The 17106-nt window shown below is 33.1% G+C and overlaps 2 protein-coding genes across 6 annotated transcripts; both read right to left on the reverse strand.

Annotated features, from left to right (window-relative positions):
• Positions 1–702: 702 nt before the first annotated feature.
• On the reverse strand, positions 703–13892 carry LOC107446016 (uncharacterized). Of its 5 annotated transcripts, XR_015434686.1 has the most exons (4): positions 13709–13882; positions 5882–6036; positions 1918–4678; positions 703–1646 (listed from the first exon to the last, which is right to left on the reverse strand). XR_015434686.1 is itself a non-coding variant. In XM_087165896.1 (3 exons), exons 2-3 carry the CDS (start codon positions 6008–6010, stop codon positions 2684–2686), a joined length of 2124 nt encoding a protein of 707 aa, XP_087022022.1. In that variant the 5' UTR covers positions 6011–6036; positions 13756–13892; the 3' UTR covers positions 703–2683. The 5 variants fall into 5 exon arrangements, 4 of the variants coding, with proteins under 4 accessions (XP_087022022.1, XP_087022020.1, XP_087022021.1 ...); XM_087165896.1 differs by having other exon boundaries at positions 703–4678; positions 13756–13892; XM_087165894.1 differs by having other exon boundaries at positions 703–4678.
• On the reverse strand, positions 11662–12699 carry LOC122270079 (zinc finger MYM-type protein 1-like). Its single transcript, XM_043046113.2, has one exon. It carries the CDS (start codon positions 12697–12699, stop codon positions 11662–11664), a length of 1038 nt encoding a protein of 345 aa, XP_042902047.2.
• Positions 13893–17106: the final 3214 nt, after the last annotated feature.

Genomic DNA, 17106 nt, shown 5'->3' on the forward strand with positions numbered 1-17106 from the left:
GTCTTTCAATTTATAAGACATGAAAAAAAAACTGATTTTCAATTGGTGTAAAATTTAAAAGTAAAAAAATATGAAAGTAAAAGAAATCAAAATAATCTAGTTTTTTTTATTTCCGATCCATTGAAAATAATCAAACGTTAATTCTATCAAGCATACATCTTAAGCTAATCAGCAATTAAAAACTAAAATATAAAGTAAATTTTATTAGCAGAAAGTTTTTTTCTTTGCTTCATTACATCTTGCTTCGTTGCTTTGTTCTTGCTTTACTAACATCGTTAAGAGATGCTCTAAAAAATCCATTTTTTTAAGGCAGTAACTTATTAACTAATTCTATTGCTTTCTTTAAGAGAATCAAGATAGAAAAGCTTTACAGAAATATGGGAATAAATAAAAAATTCCTTTTAGTCGTGTATGACAATATATACTGAGAATAAAGAATTGTATGAATATTATGATAATAATTAATTAACCTAAATCAACTGAATGTAATTTTAATTATAATTAAACTGAATCTGAATTCGAGTGAATAAGTAGATGATCAAGTAATTGAATGTGAATTATTGTGTGAAGTGAATTATTGAAAGGAAGCAAGCATATCAGATTATTTCTGAATTAGTAAATCAGTAAGTTGGCAAATTAGTGAATGGGAGAATGAGTCAATATGTCTTTCGGTCAATCATCTAATTAATAAAAAAAAGTGCATTAGTTTGTACAGAAAAATTTATTTATTAAAAGATTGTACAAGCCGGAACAACCACTACAGTTTTGAATGTTTCTGTGACAATTTGTTTCGCTGCAAAAAAGCTTAACACCTAAAAACATGAAATTTTCAAGCTGTATAAAAATACCTTTTATTACTTTAATTTATCCCCAGACATATCCCAGAACCATTAAGTTTTTGTCGCTTTTTAAGTTTATTCGAACAATGGAATAAAAAATTTTTGAATTCAGTAATTAGTTTTGTAATGTAATAGAGCAACTCCAATGTAATTGGAAGCATAATGTCAGGAAATAGCCTTGTTTTGCTAATTCACAAAAAATGTAGAATAAAAACCTAAGCAAATGTTCTTTTTAGTAACAAAGCAACTGAAAGTAACAAAACATATTCGTTTCAGTTGCTTTGTCAATCATGTCAAATATTTACAAACTGCTACATAGATAAAAAAAAAAAATACTTATCTTGAAATCTCTTCAAAGAAAATACAATTATTCTTAAAGAACGAGATCTTTCCTTATGAACTCTAAAAAACAGGGCAATATTTCAACGTGTTAGATGAAAAGATAATCTCAGATAATTGCATAGTTTTCAAATCCTCGAAAAGAATTTAAGTATAAATGACAAGAATTTTTTGCATAATTTATAAATCATAAGCATCTATCAGAATCATATAAAACATTTACTAACTACAACATAGATAAAAAAAACTTTTTTTTGAAAACTTTTTAAAGAAAATATAATTTAGTCTTTAAGAACATGATCTTTCCTTATGAACTTTAAAAAACAGGGCAATATTTCAATGTGTTAGATGAAAACATAATCTCAGATAATGGCATAGTTTTCAAATCCTCGAAAAGAGTAAGTATGAATGACAAGCAAGATATTTTCAAATAAATTATAAATCATAAGCATCTTCTAGTCATATAAACTATTTACAAACTACAACATAGATATAAAAAAACTCTTTTTGAGAACTTTTTAAAGAAAATACAATTTAGTCTCTTAAAGAACATGATATTTCCTTATGAACTCTAAAAAAAGAGCAGTATTTCAACATGTTAGATGAAAACATTATTTCAGATAATGGCATCGTTTTAAAATCCTCTGAAAGAACTTCAGTATAAATCTTAAGCATTTTCCAGAGTCATATGTACATTTACAAACTACAATATAGATAAAAAAAAAACTCTTTTGAAAACTTTTTGAAGGAAATATAATTAAGTCTTAAAGAACATGATCTTCCTTATCAAGAATCCTTATCAACTCTAAAAAACAGAGCAATATTTCAACATATTAGATGAAAGCATAATCTCAGATAATGACATAGTTTTCAAATCCTCGAAAAGAATTTAAGTATAAATCACAGGAAAGAATTTTTTTTTATATAAATTATAAATCATAAGCATCTTTCAGAGTCATATAAAAAACATTTACAAACTACAACATGGATAGAAAAAAAAAACTCTTCAAAGTATAATAGTCTTGAGGAACATGATCTTTCCTGATGAACTCATGAAATAGGGCTATATTTCAATGTGTCAGATAGAAGCATAACCTTAGATAATGGCATCGTTTTTCAAATCCTCAAAAAGAAAAGGTTAAGCAGAGATCAAACTTGTTTTTCCCTTTTACTTTTCTTAAATATCTGATACTTGTGACTTTACTTGGTCATCGGATAGTGTTTACCCTCTTTGAAGTGCATAAATTTTCTTTTAACAATAAGGATTTTTTGGCTTCATCTTATCAAAATATTTTTACTAAAGAAACAAAAAGAATGATGAGAAATTTGAAGTAACACATGTGTCAAACTTTGCTTTATAATTTAAGGAAAGATATAAATTCCAAAAAAACTTTACAAAATAATTTAGACTATTAATTTCTTTTAAAAGTTTAAAGTCAGTTTAAAAGATTAAACAAAAAAACTTTTTTTCCTTATTTTCCCTACACTTCTCATACTTTTGTTTTCTAGTCATTTTGCAGTGCACTGCAATGAATAATCTTGAACTCATTGAATTTCGCTGCTGTGATCTCCGAGTTAGGAGTTTTTCCAGAAGTTACTTTAGAACAGATATTTGCGCTACCATTGGAATAATTGAACTGCAAGCCAATGTAAATTTTTTGTTCAATGCTATCAGGAAGAGCTTTAAAATATTGCTTATCAAAAATTTTTTGCAAAGCCTCTTCTTCACTATCATTACCAGATGCTATCTCCACAGTTATGCCAATTCCATCTTTTTTAATAATGACAAGATCAGCTTGAAATCGTCTTTCAGGTACTACATAGCATTCACTTTCTACTTTGCTAAACATATCATACTTGAATGCAAAAGCAAACATGATGCCTTTGAGTTCATCATGTGTTTTAGCCCACGATTTTTGTAGAAACATGCTCACAATTGAGTTTGCAAAATCTTGAAATGTAGATTCAGCATCCATGTCAAGCTTCTTTAATGCATTGATGTAGTTTTTATGATCCAGACGATATAGTTTTGCACACAATCCTGAATAAAATATATCTCTAATTAAAGAAATTTGAATTTCCTTGTTTGGTACAGACAAAGTGATTGTATTCGCAGTCTCCTCTGTAATGCACAAGTAACCACGATTTTTCAAGAAATGGAAAAATAATGCAACCAACTCGTCATTCAGAACAACATCATCAGGTTCACAGAGTAGTTTTCTGAGGCTCAATAAATGACAAATTGTCATCTTGTTTTCTATGGCTTGAACTGTTGCAGTTCCACTACCACAAAGGACCACAGCCATTTCTAATAATTTGTTAGTCCTCAAGACTTTACTCAGGTTAATGCCTCGGTCAACCCAGTACTTCTTTGGTTTGCAGTCATCATTTTTTGGATTTTCCTTTTCTTTATGCTTCATCTTCATGTGTCTAATCCATTGATTCAGGTACATCACAATTGAATAAGTGTTGTATATTTTTATATTGAAGTTTAACACTTTATAACCGTCGTAAAATTCCTGAAGGTCCACCTTATCTAACTTCTGAAATAAAGGTTTTTTGAGCAACTCTTCCCCTTCTGTTGCTGTAAATCCAAGGTAATCTTTATAGATAGGATCCTCCAAAAAGGTACAGGCCATCACATTGTTAGCATGGCATGATAGAGTTCCCTTCATTTCCATCGAGGCATTGACCACACTACCAGAGATGTTGGGATTATCTTTCAGAACTGAGCCAATCACACATCCAATACTATTTATGATAGACTGCACCTGCTTCTCATCAACTGTGCTATCGCGTAGCATACACGTGAATGGAGCATCATATTCGTCTACCAACACAAAGGATTTTTTCTGAAATTGTATTTTGAAGCACACTGCCAAAAATTTTAAGGATAAAAATTCTGAGGATGAAAATAAATCAGTACTAAGAGAAAAAAATTTCCTGAAGGACGGAGGTAAACGACTTTGAGCATCTTCTCCAAGATAGGGATGTCGCAGAAACGTATCTCGAATAGACTCATTCAGTGATTTTTCTAATTTATTACTATGATATGAGACATTTTTAAAACTTATGAAAATGACAGGATGTTGCCCGCAGTTTTCGTAGAAAAAATTTCTATGTAAACATTCTCCTTTCAAGCATTCGTCATCAGTGTGTTTGGTTTCATGTTGACATTTAAATATGTTCAGGTTCTTGAAGTGTTGGAATTTTTCAGTTTGAATTTCCTTCTCAACCCACTTTCCATCTGCATTCTTTAACACATTCTCAACTTTGTTTCCTTCACTGTCAACTTCTATTGCCAGAAAATAGTTGATCATGTTGATATTAGTTGATTTTCCACAGCGAAAGGGACCCGAAAACAGAATTGGACCCTTATCTTGGACTATGCTTCTAATGTGTAATGTTTTGTCCACAAAGGCATACGATTTCAAAACTTCAGAGTAATTAGATGAGCCTGTAAGGATGAATATCTTATCCAATTCGTCAGCTGAAGGCATCTGCAGCATAGAAATAATGACATGTTAATACCAGGGTGACTACTGAATTTATTTTCTCAAATTATAGTATTTTTATAGAATTTATACAACTTTTTCTTACAAAAATATATGACTTACCTAAATTTATGAGTAAATTGAAACGTTTTTGCATAAAGTAAAGCCCATAGCATGACAACAAAAGCATGAAAGTAAACTAGCTTGTTTTATTGTTACGAAATTGAGAAAAATATTGCGCCTTGTGGAAATTGTTAGTTAAGGTTCCCAAACTTTACTTCCTGATATCAATGCACTGGGGTGAAGTACCTTCTATTTTAAGCAGTAATTAGTTAACCTTTGATAATCTGTACTTAGCAACATGAATTTGTTTCCGGGAGTCCAATTAATGTTGATTGGCATTCTAAACGTATGCGGATATCATTAAAAGATATGACGTCAGAAATGTAGAGTTTAATAGTTTTTAGTTGCTGCAAGAGCAGAACAAATTGAGATTTCGTTCAGAGCAGATGTATTGTTAAATCTTTATGTAACATACCAGTAACTAAATTATTTCAATATTCTTGTATCATTAGTCATTACCAAGTTTCTCGTTGTTTATTAAATATACAAAGTTGAATGTTTAACCTGAAGTCGTCTTTTTGTTTGGATATTAAAACCATTTCGTTGAAGACTCAGTCATTTTCACGCTACAAACTTGAAAGTCAGCATATCTGTATTCGAACCCAAACCCCGCAACTTTAAAGATTATAATTTGGTGGCAGCATATCGGCCAGGTTTACAACAGCCTGGTCTTAAAATCACTTTCACATTAAGGTATTTGCATTTTTAAGATCACTTTTTTCCCCTATCTTCCATTTCCTTATCGATGATTTGTAGCAGCTTTATGTGCACAAGATGTTTGAGGCTTTACTGTAGAAAGAAGTTGTTTTAAAATAGTGAAATGTGTTTAAAATGAAATTAATTAAATTTACGAAATGAAATAGTTTATATGACTTATTTATTAAATTAAAATGCAAAATTACAGTACTTTTATAGGAATTATAGCACTGGTAGACACCCTGTACCATTTTTTTTTTAATTAAAGTTTTCAACCGCATGTAAATTTTTTACCACTAAGGAACTCTTTTGCGATGGTTAGTGTGCAATTTTCACTTTATCATTGCTCCCTATTCCCACTTCAGTGGGTTTATGTTAAAACATTTTTACCTCAGAAATCTCAATAGAGACAGCAGTTGGATTCGTATATTCCTCTTTGTACTTCTTCATTATTTTGGTCGCAGGTTCTGATGCGCACGCATATGGGGACGACCGAACTTTTTTCTCACCATTTTCCATTTCCTCTGCCGTGAAAAAGCTAGATCCTAGTAACAGATAATGAATATCATATTAATTTTAATACTACTTATTTTTTATATTATGATCATATTCTACAAAAGTAATTACTGAAATAACCACGTTATATCAGTAATTACTTTTGTAGTATATGATCCACACGTATTACTAAAGAAATATATAAATACTCCAATTTTAGAAATCAAGAAATACCTAATTGATAAATTATTAACCAGAGAACAGGAATATTAAAAAAATTATTACAAGACAAGCATCTAAACACAATGATGAAAGTGGTATAGACGAAATGAACAAATTGTTTAGTTCGATGGTAATAGAACAGGGTTGGCAGGTTTTTGGCATGAGACAGTTTTTAACGGTTTAAACCATCACGTCAAAAACCTATATTCATATGTGAAATTTAATTAATACATAAAATTTATATATTTTTTATAAAGGATAGTGTTTCTAAATATGTTCTAGAAAAAATACATTTAAAATTTTGAAGAAAAACTTATATTTTGAATAGTAACCAAAATCTTGTACTTTTGAAAACTCACATCTTTTGTAATATTATGTATTCATTTTCATGTGTTAATTAAAATCTGCATTTAATATTATTAAGAAATTTATTTATAACCAAATTTAATGTATAGTATAGATCATACTAAAAATTAGACATTCTTTAATGAAAATTTTTTTAAACAGGTTGGGCACATGCAACATTCACAATCAGGGAATTTTTGTCTATTTTTAGCTCTTCTAAAGTAAACTGGGGGGAGGGGGATTAGCGAACTGCTTTCAACATACTTTGTTTGGTGGAGTAGAAAATGTCCCCAGGGTGTTGCTTTTGTATTCCTGGAATACAGATCTTCTTTATACTTCTAATCCCCATCTCCCCTTCACTCAAAATGGGGGTGGACCTGTTATCGGAAAACCAGTTCTTTTGTATTCTTTTTTCAGAGGTCTCTCTTTACTTTCAACCAGTATCTCCTGTGTGGTTTATCTCTGTATTCATTAGAGTTAAATTCTATTTTTCAGTTACACAAATTAGGTTCTGCTGGTCTTAATTTTTTTTCTATTTCACCAATAAAAAAAATTTTTTTAAAAAGAAAGCATGATTTATGGTGGCAGACCTACAGATTTAGTGTGGCAACATTTCCATAAAATTGAAATTGATGGAAAACATTATGCAAAATGCAAATATTGTGGAAATGTTAGAGCAAATCGTCTAGACTGAATGAAAACCCATATTGCTCAGTGTTTGAAAAATAAAGAATCAACTACTTTGAGTTGTGCAGATGATGAGGTTAATGTAGATGAAACTGAACTTGAAATGCCAAGCAAGAAAGTAAAGCCTAACCTTTTTTTTAAGAACAAGTACAGATGCAGCACATAAATTGGGCACCCTAGTTGCAAAATTTTTTTTATGCTAACAGCATTCCTTTCAATGTTGTGGAACACCCAACATTCCAAAATATGATATCTGCACTACGACCTGGATATTTTCCCCCTACCAGAAAAGCATTATCTAATTCGTTGCTGGATGAAGTTTCAACAGAGATTGTAGAAACAACTAAAGAGAAACTGAAGGGGAAAAAAGTTACATTAGTAGAAGATGGCTGGAGCAACATTCACAATGATTCAGTTATAGCAGTGGTTCCCAACCTGGGGACGATCGCCCCAAAGGGGGGCAATAGAGCTTGTCATCGGGGCGATAATCCTTAGGGGGGCGATCAGGGGCGACAAGTTCTGAAAAGATAAAAATTGCTTATAATATTAATAATAAAACTATTTGAGATTGAAATTGAAAATATATGTGAAACCTATGGTTCTGGTGTAGACAAAGAATTATGATTGTTAAAAATTAAAAAAAATTCAAGTGCAGGATCGTTTTTGTCATACGTTTTGGTAGCGCAGGCGGAAATCTGATAAGTCACTCTGTTCCTCTGAGCAATAATACTGTTTCCAGGCGTATTGATGAGATGGCCGCCGACGTTGAATCAAAACTCATCAAATTTCTGAAAGAAGGTAAATTTGAGTTGCAGATTGATGAATCAACTGCGATAGATAACAAAGCTGTTTTAGCTTACGTGAGATTCATAAATGAGAGTAAGGAGATTAACGAGGAAATGTTGTTTACAAGAACTTTGAACACAGATACAAAAGGATCGTCGTTTTTTAAATTGGTCAAAGATTATTTTGAGGTAAAAGAAATTCCCCTCACAAACGTAAGTGCTTGTGCAACAGATGGTGCTCCAACCATGTCTGGTTGTCATACTGGGTTTCTGGGTCACCTTAAAAAAGAAGTACCGGAAGTTATCTCACCATTCATTATGTCATTCATCGTCAACCTTGGGCTGCGAAAAATTGGTTATTTCTGGCACCAATAAAATAAAAGCTAATTCTCCTAATAACCGTTTGTTTCGAGAACTTTGCCATGAAAATGATGAAGATTTCGAATTCCTGCTCCTACATACAGCTGTGAGATGGCTTTCAAAAGGAAACTGAGCCGTTTCTTCGAATTGCTGGATTCGGTTACTGAGTTTCTCGACACCACAGATCCTGTTTTAAGTGAGAGTTTGAAGCAACGCAAGTTGAAACTGCGTACCTCACTCATAGTTTTGAAAAAATGAAGGAAACGCAAATGAAGGAAGGAACGTAAAACTTCAAGGAAATGAAATGAACATAATCAAGGTTAAGGGAATCATATCTTCATTCATAGCCAAGTTTGATATCTACAAGTCAAATATTGGTCGCAAAGAGCTAATGCAATTTCCAACTCTTAAAAAGTGTTCGATGGCAGATATCGAGATTCTCGAAAATAAAATCTTAATTTTTACTGATCACCTTGATCAGTTATGGAATCAAGATTTAAAGATTTAATGAAATTAGAAATTTCGGATTGGATTTTCGATCCTTTCTCTTTTGAAGTTGTGGATAAGCTCACTTCCTCTTTGTAAAGTGAGATTTTAGATTTGAAGTATGACTGTGAGGCTAAAGTCGTCTTTAAAAAATACGGTTACGAGTTAGCTTGGGTAAAGCTTATAGACACTTATCCACAATTGTGGAAACAAACTGAGTCGCTTCTCGTTCCCGTCAACATATTTAGTGGAGAGAGGATTTAGTTCTGTCTTCCAGCTGCTCACAAAGCAAAGGGATAGGTTGGACATTTGACGAGCATAAAACCTGACATTCAAGCTTTAACTTGAAATACACCAAGCACAGGACAGTCATTGAAGTGGTAAAAATGTACTTTCTCCCTCTTCATTTTTTTTTCTCAAAATTTAGTTGTTAACGTTTTAACTTTTTCTTGATTACATTAAACTATGAATTTTAAAAAATGTACTTTTGCTTTGATTATTCCGTTCTAAATATCATTTCTTTTTGGAAAAAAAAATATGGCAGGAATAAAATTTTTAATTAATAAAAATGACAGGATAAATGTGCCTCCTTATTTGCATTACAATTTAAATTAAAATCAAATAACATAGCATATTTTCAGTGTTCGGTTGCTCACAAGCAACAATGAATGGTTTTTTGAGCTAAAAGAGAAAGGGGCGATATGTGTCAGCCAACCCCAAGAGGGGAGCGATGGTCCTCAAAAGGTTGGGACCACTGAGTTATAGCAACCTGTATTCATAGTGAAGGAAAGGTTTACTTTCTGTATGCCATTGAGGCTGGTGCAACTACAAAAAATGCAGATACAAAAAATGCAATTGAGAAAGCTAAAGATAAATATTCCTGTGATGTCAAAGCAGTTGTTACAGATAATGGAAAAGACAAGAGAACTTTTGGCAGATAATGGAAATGAGTTACTGTTGTATGGGTGTTCAGCTCACTGGTTGAATTTAGTTGGACAAGCTCTTACTCCAGAGACAATAATGAAACAAGTCGTAAAGATTCAAAAGTACTTCAGAAATTGCCACTTTCCAGCAGGTTTGCTTTAAGAATTCCCTGAATCTTTAAAACCTCAATTACTGGAGACACAAGGTGGAACAGTCAACTTACATGCATTAATACTTTTTTAAAGAATAGATCATTTTACATACAGATTGCAGAAAAATATGAAGAGAAAGTTGATGCTGACATTTGTAGATGACTACAATTTGTTTAAGCAATGCAAGGATCTGTTCTCGATGCTTCAGCCAGTTGCTATTGGTCTAGAAACCTCACAAAAAGATACTTGTTCGCTTGCTGATGCATGTTCAATATGGCTGTCTCTAATAAAGGACGTTTCATTGCAACCACCTATTTCTGTAATTCAGAAGAGAATGAAGGAAATACTTAAGCCCTTCCATTTTTTGGCCTATATGCAGGGTCTGACTTAGCCTAATTGGGGCCCGAGGCAAAAACATCTCGGGGCCCCCCTAGCGCCATATGTGCTTAGCTTTAAATGGTCGGTCAACCAGCCATTACTATGTAAAAAAAACTGAAAATTATAACATTTATATTGACCTTGAATGATGATGTTTATTTTTAAATCAACAAAGTTTTAATATGTTTATTATACTTACTCAGTTTTAAACCAAGATTTATTATTCTTTCAATAAATGAAGAAAAAATTACATAACTAGGAATTCAGTGTAAAAGAGGGAGATTATAAATTGTACCATAATATAACTGTAATTTTACAATTACATACAATATTGTTATGAGACAGAGACAATTTTGCATGATAAGTCAATATTATGTCTATTTCTTTTTCAATGGTTTTTTTCTAATTTTACTTTCAGCAAAATTATCAATTATATCATTATAATCAATATTTTTTGTTATATCCGAATTTAAACATAACATAGAAAGTTGAGACAATTTTCTTTGAAGAATGTATGACCTTATGGGAGATTTTAATCTTTTCAGCAATGAAAAGGATCTTTGGTCAGTGCAATTTGAAATTGTAATGATAAAAAAATTTGAAGTGCAGTCTCAACATTAGAAAATGATGAAGATAAATTAAATTTTTTTAACATTTTTATCATATCTAATGCAGTTGCCCGCTTATCTACTGGAAAACAATGAAAATGTTGCAGTTCATCAGGGAACTCCTCATCTAAATCAGAAGGATAGTGCCTTACTAATTCCTCTGCTTTGGTTATTTGGAAATTTGATCCTGTGTTTAGCAAACATGAAAATCTATTTTGTAATTTTTCATATGGAATTTTGCAGTTTGTTAAGTTTATAATCAATGTGTCACATAACTTGTAGCCACAGTTAATAATGTATTCATTTGAGGTGTAATTTTTTTTCTTTTTGCCTCATACATACTGTTTTCTGGCAAAATTCGCAATGCTTCATCTTCATATTTGTCAAATTCATTTCGAACTGACTGCACGAAACTTATTAAAGAGTCAATTAATGGCGATACTATCTCTAATTGAACATTAGAATTTTGCAGAACTTCACTAGCTTGATGTGATCTTTGTAAAATGCTATCCCACATAACTGTATTTAGTGCATTTTCAATCTTAAGTAATTTTTTAAAAAGAGCTTTAACTTCATTTCTAGTGGAAGAAGTTTGGTCTTGATAGTCTCCCAAATAACTCAAAGATTTTAAAACTGAAGCGTAGTTTTGACGCAATGCCTTAGTAGCACACCATCGTGTACATGAACAATTTTTTAAGGTCAGTTTTTGCTTACTTCCTTTAAAATTATCAATCATAATCTGCCATCGGTATGTTGAAACAGAAAACTCTAATACAGGATTCTACAGCATTTATTCCAACCAAATTCAAAGAATGAGCAGAACATGGTACGTATTCCACAGTAGAATTAATATTTTTAATTCTTGCTTGAACACCTGAATATTTCTCTGCCATGTTGGAGGCATTGTCATAACTGTGGCCCCTGCAATATTTTACGTCAAGACCTAAATCTTCCAAAACTTGCAATATAACATTGGTTAAACTTTCTGCATTGTGACCAAAAATTTGTATAAAATTTATAAACCTTTCAACAGGTTCATAATCAGGACCAAGATATCGCAAAATTAAAGTTAACTGGTCCATATGGGTAACATCTGGAGTAGAATCGACTATAATTAAAAAATACTTGGAATCTATAACTTCTGTAATAACAACATTCAAGACTTTTTCACCCATTAATTCAACAAATTCATTCACAATTGTTGATGATAAATGATTAACATTGCCAATTCCTTGATTACCAGCTTTTTTGATATGCTTCGCAAGAAATGGATCAAACTGGGCTATCAATTCAAGGCAACCCAAAAAGTTCCCATTATGAGTTGAACCGAACATTTCATTTTCCCCAAAAAGAGCCATACCTCTTGATGATAAAAATTTAACTGTTTCAACAATTCTTTGTAATACTGAACCCCAGTAATGTACTTCACTTTGATATTGCTTGATTATTGCAGAATCAATTCTTTTTTCAGTTTTAAGTCTCTGGGTAAACTTTAAAATTGATTCCCACTGCATAAAAGAATTTTCATGCTCTGTAAGTCGAAAGACAACATGCTTCCAATCATCGAAGCCAGATGTTGAAAGGATAGTTGTTGTATTTACAAATAATTTGCAAACCCAGAAAAATAATTTCTTTTCTGATGCTGATAATACCAGCCATTCTCTTGCCAATTTTTCACCATTTTTTTTAATTTTAAAAAAATTAGTTTTGGTTAAAAGACGTTTGCCTCCATTGAATATTTTCACAGTGTTTTTTACCAGATCCATATTTTGTGGAGGTGGCTTTCAAAGAAAATGATCGATCATATCATCAGTGATAGTGTGCCATTTAGCCGGATCATCAAGCGGCACTTTTCGCAGAATGTCCTTTTCAGGTGATAAAACATTTGCGGTAAAACATTCTTGTTCTTGGAGCACTTCATAATCGGCAGCCGGATCATTGATTGGTACTTCCTGTTTGTTATTTTGGGGCATTTCATCTACAGAAGCACACTCCAGTTCTTCGCGTTCATGGGGCTTTTTATCACCAACATCTTGCAAATTGGGTAACGGTTGCATTTGTGATGCAGGAGAGACTTCCAATTCTTCTATACGTGCAGGAAAGAATTTTAAGATGCTCCCTTTAGCCTTTTTAGCTTGAAGTTCTCGAGCCTTTTTATGTTTCCTTTTCTGGCTCCCAGACATGTAAGACCGCTCCATTTTTTATTGTAGCTTTAATACAGTATAATTAAGAATTTAATCAAAATAAATTATTCCCTATAAACTAAACGATAATAATTAAGCCAACTATGTGCATACGTAAGAAATAAACAACCACTTCTAATTTCCAAAACAAACACTATTTTTAAGGAAAAAGCACACCCTCCCACAGAACACAAATATCATCAAAACCTAATTAAAATAGTTTAATAAGCTTGTGGAGATACACATAAAAAATGAATTAATTCTGCTTTTAATAGATATAAGAATTAAAAAAAATAACGTGTATACCTAAAAATGTCAGCAAAATGTTTATGGTTCAGCTCTGCCGCCCAGAAGTTATTAATCAAAAAACAAAGCAATTTCATCTTGTAACAAAAAATATTTAAATTATTCTGACCTATTTATAAATCTGGCATCACAGTCAAGCTAATTTATTATGGGCTAAACAAAATAGTCAAGAATTATGTATAGTATGTATCATAATAAACAATATCTGTAAACAGAACTTACTCACCACCTATAAAAATCTCAAGTTTTTTCAAATAAAGAATAACATAGTTTAGCCGAAACTTACCAAGTTTACTAGAAGCTCAACACGAAAACACATTACATTTTACTTACATTTGAAAGCGCGCTATACGATTGATTGTAAACAAAGATCGTGAAGTCACGTGATCAGTTAAGATACGGTTGCAGTCATCACTGTGCGGTATCATTCGATATTTGGGAAGGGTTGCTGTTGTTGTTGATTTACGTCGCACTAGAGCTTCACAATGGGCTATTGGCAACGGTCTGGGAAACATCCCTGAGGACGATCCGAAGACATGCCATCACAATTTTGATCCTCTGCAGAGGGGATAGCACCCCCGCTTCGGTAGCCCAACGACCTGCACGCGAAGTCGAGCACTTTACGGTAGCACAGTTTAACGAGGACCAATACCGCACACCCTCGGTCCCTACGCAGACTGATCCAAGTGGGTCACCCACCTGCACACTGACCGCAGCCAGTGATGCTTGACTTCGGTGATCTGATGAGAACCCTGTCTTAACGATCAGTCCACTGCGGGACTCTTTGGGAAGGGATGCGGGAGATTTTCATAGTCTTGCAAATGAAATTAATTAATAAAAAGAATATTTCACATTTTTTGAGAAAATACAACTCATAATTTATTGTTTTGATTTCTCAGTGCTGCAAAAATTCAACAGCAGTTGAGCAGTTGTGATTAACAATTACGATTACTCAATTAAGCCAATCAGGAGCCTGTATTTTTGTAAACATATCACATTTTGCGATATGTAAAAATACAGGCTGGAATTGCTGAATTATGTCCTGGAAAGCCATGGATTTACGAAATTTAGATTTTCTGTGCTCATACGATAGATTAATGAAGAAGCTAATTTTACACTGAACTGATATTTTGTTTTAAAAAAATTATTAATTAAAGTAGCGTAAAATAAACTTTCTAGTCGAATTGGGGCCCCCCCTTGATGTCGCGGTTCGGAGAGGCTGCGCCGCATGCCCCTACCTTTGTCAGGCTCTACCTATATGTTACATGCAATGTATAAGGGAGAAGGTTTGTCAGATACACAAAGTGAAGGTGCTCGTATTTGGGCTGGAAAAAAAAACTGTGGGTTAATTGTTTACCATTCGTAATATCATCTGAAAGTGAAGCATCACCATTTCCATCTTCTTATTTTTTACCAAGTGTGAAAAATATGGATCCAGTAACATGGAAGTAACTAGGCTATAAGCAAATGTGAATCTTTTAAGTCCGGTCCAGCTTCTGAATTTGTAGAATTAGCCATGCAACTTTTGTCATGCCCTGCCAGTTCTGCTTGTAGCGTATCTACCACTACAAAATTACAACTACAATTCACTAGTATATAAGACATGTTAACTCGACTCTATGTCGGGGTACCTTTTCATAGATGACGGTTGACATGGTCTGTAACTACTCTCCCCACATTGGTGACCTTCGGACGTGATGTGAACACGCCTACCTTGGCAGTAACGCCCACTTTGATCTGAATACGCCTACATCGGCAGTAACGCCTACTTCGTTGGATGGTCCACATTGAACAGTTGACTTTCTACTTGTGACTGCATCATTATCCACCTCCTCACGCTGTTGCTACTCAGTCTCATCTCGATCACACACAACGTTGGCTTGCATACACTCGACTGCTAACGGCAACACAGGAGCGACTACGACCGTGAAGTTAATACACCTCTCACATTCAGCACTCAAAAAATACGGTGATCTTAATACAGCTCTCCCGGCTTCGCACAAAAAACAGCAATGAATCAACTAGTGGCATCCATTCATCGAATTCTATCACAGATATAATTCTGGTGGGGGAGTACTGTAGCGTATCTACCACTACAAAATTACAACTACAATTCACTAGTATATAAGACATGTTAACTCGACTCTATGTCGGGGTACCTTTTCATAGATGACGGTTGACATGGTCTGTAACTACTCTCCCCACATGCTTGAATAGAACGGATGTTTTCCATGTTTTGGACTAATTTATTCGAAACTCCGTAATAGATTAGGAACAGAAAAATGTTCAAAACTAGTTATGTGCTACCGTATGCTGTGAGGAGCAAATGAGCTAGACTATTGAATTTTAAATTAAATTTCTACTTCCATCATTTTCATTTTGATTTAGTGTGATGCATGTTCTAATTTTTAAAATTATGTATTTAATTAGGATAATTTAAAAATTTCCATAATAATTTGTTTAAATATTTCAAGGATCAGTGACTGTAATGTTCTTCTGCTAGTTCATTTGTTTTTTACTGGTTGTCCTTGTTGCAAGCTGTGCATCATCTTACGTTAGCGTTAGGATCTTTAGCATTGTAAACACAAGTAATAAGTAATCAAATACCACGTTTGCAAGAATCTCAAAGCACAATGATATCGTTGTGAGCCAAATGGCTTGGAAATACAGCTGTAACAGTAACCCGAAAGTATAGGCGGTAAGGAGCTTGCAGCGTTCCTTAGTGTAGAAAGCACCATTCGTAAGAGAATATCAACAAATGCCAATGAAAAACACATTCCCCGAATATTTAAATAATGTTTATAAACTGAAACATTCACATGCGCGTCTAAGGCAGTCATATACATTGACCCTAGGTTTTCGCCGATAAATATATTTTATCAATTAGGTTCTCAATCTTATCTCTAAAAAGCCATTCTCGCTAAATGCGGCTCATGCTCTTCGGCTTGTTGTCGAGTACGAATAAGTGCGAATAAGAATAAGTAAAAAGAAAGAAGAATAAGTAAAAAGAAAAATGTTTCTCTTCGAAATTGGCGATCGAAATGGGCTGCAGGTGGCGTAGAGCAGAACTCTTTTCCTATGGCAACACTTCACATGCTTTCCCCATTAGCGTGTGGAAAGTCATAGAGGAAGGAAGTACGTTAGTTTCTCTCTTGATTTTCATATAGATTAAAATCTTTCAACTTGAAACACTATATGAAACTGAAAACTGCATTAAACATAGTTCTAAAGAAAAGTATCATGGAAATTTTAAAAAATATTTTGATTAAATAAAAAGGAAAAATGTTAAGTAAAGGGAAAATATCGTAGTACATTCCTATACAACTGAAAAGAGGAGGAGAGGGAAGGGAGAAGTGCTAAAGGCATGAAACCGGTCTCTCCCCAGATGGCGTATTCGAGTGTTGCGATCGCGAATAGTCACCTATCAGGTTTTCTATTTTTGTTTTCGGCGATCATAAGTGCTTGATTCGTATTCGGTGACAATGGTCCTGGAATTCGCACACTTTAATTTTTGGTATACAGTCAGAACGTTTAAAAAAAGGGCATTCTTACTGTATATAATAATACTTGTCTCGTGCATGCGTGATCAGTTTTTCTATTAATCTTTTTTCAACTTTCCATTAATTATGAATCTTAATAAGTATTCTCCTTGCATGTAAATCTCGCATCTGCGATCACTGTCTA

This window comes from Parasteatoda tepidariorum, chromosome 6 (assembly GCF_982258835.1).
Source record: "Parasteatoda tepidariorum strain Cologne lab strain chromosome 6, Ptep-v5.0, whole genome shotgun sequence".
NCBI lineage: Eukaryota > Metazoa > Arthropoda > Arachnida > Araneae > Theridiidae > Parasteatoda > Parasteatoda tepidariorum.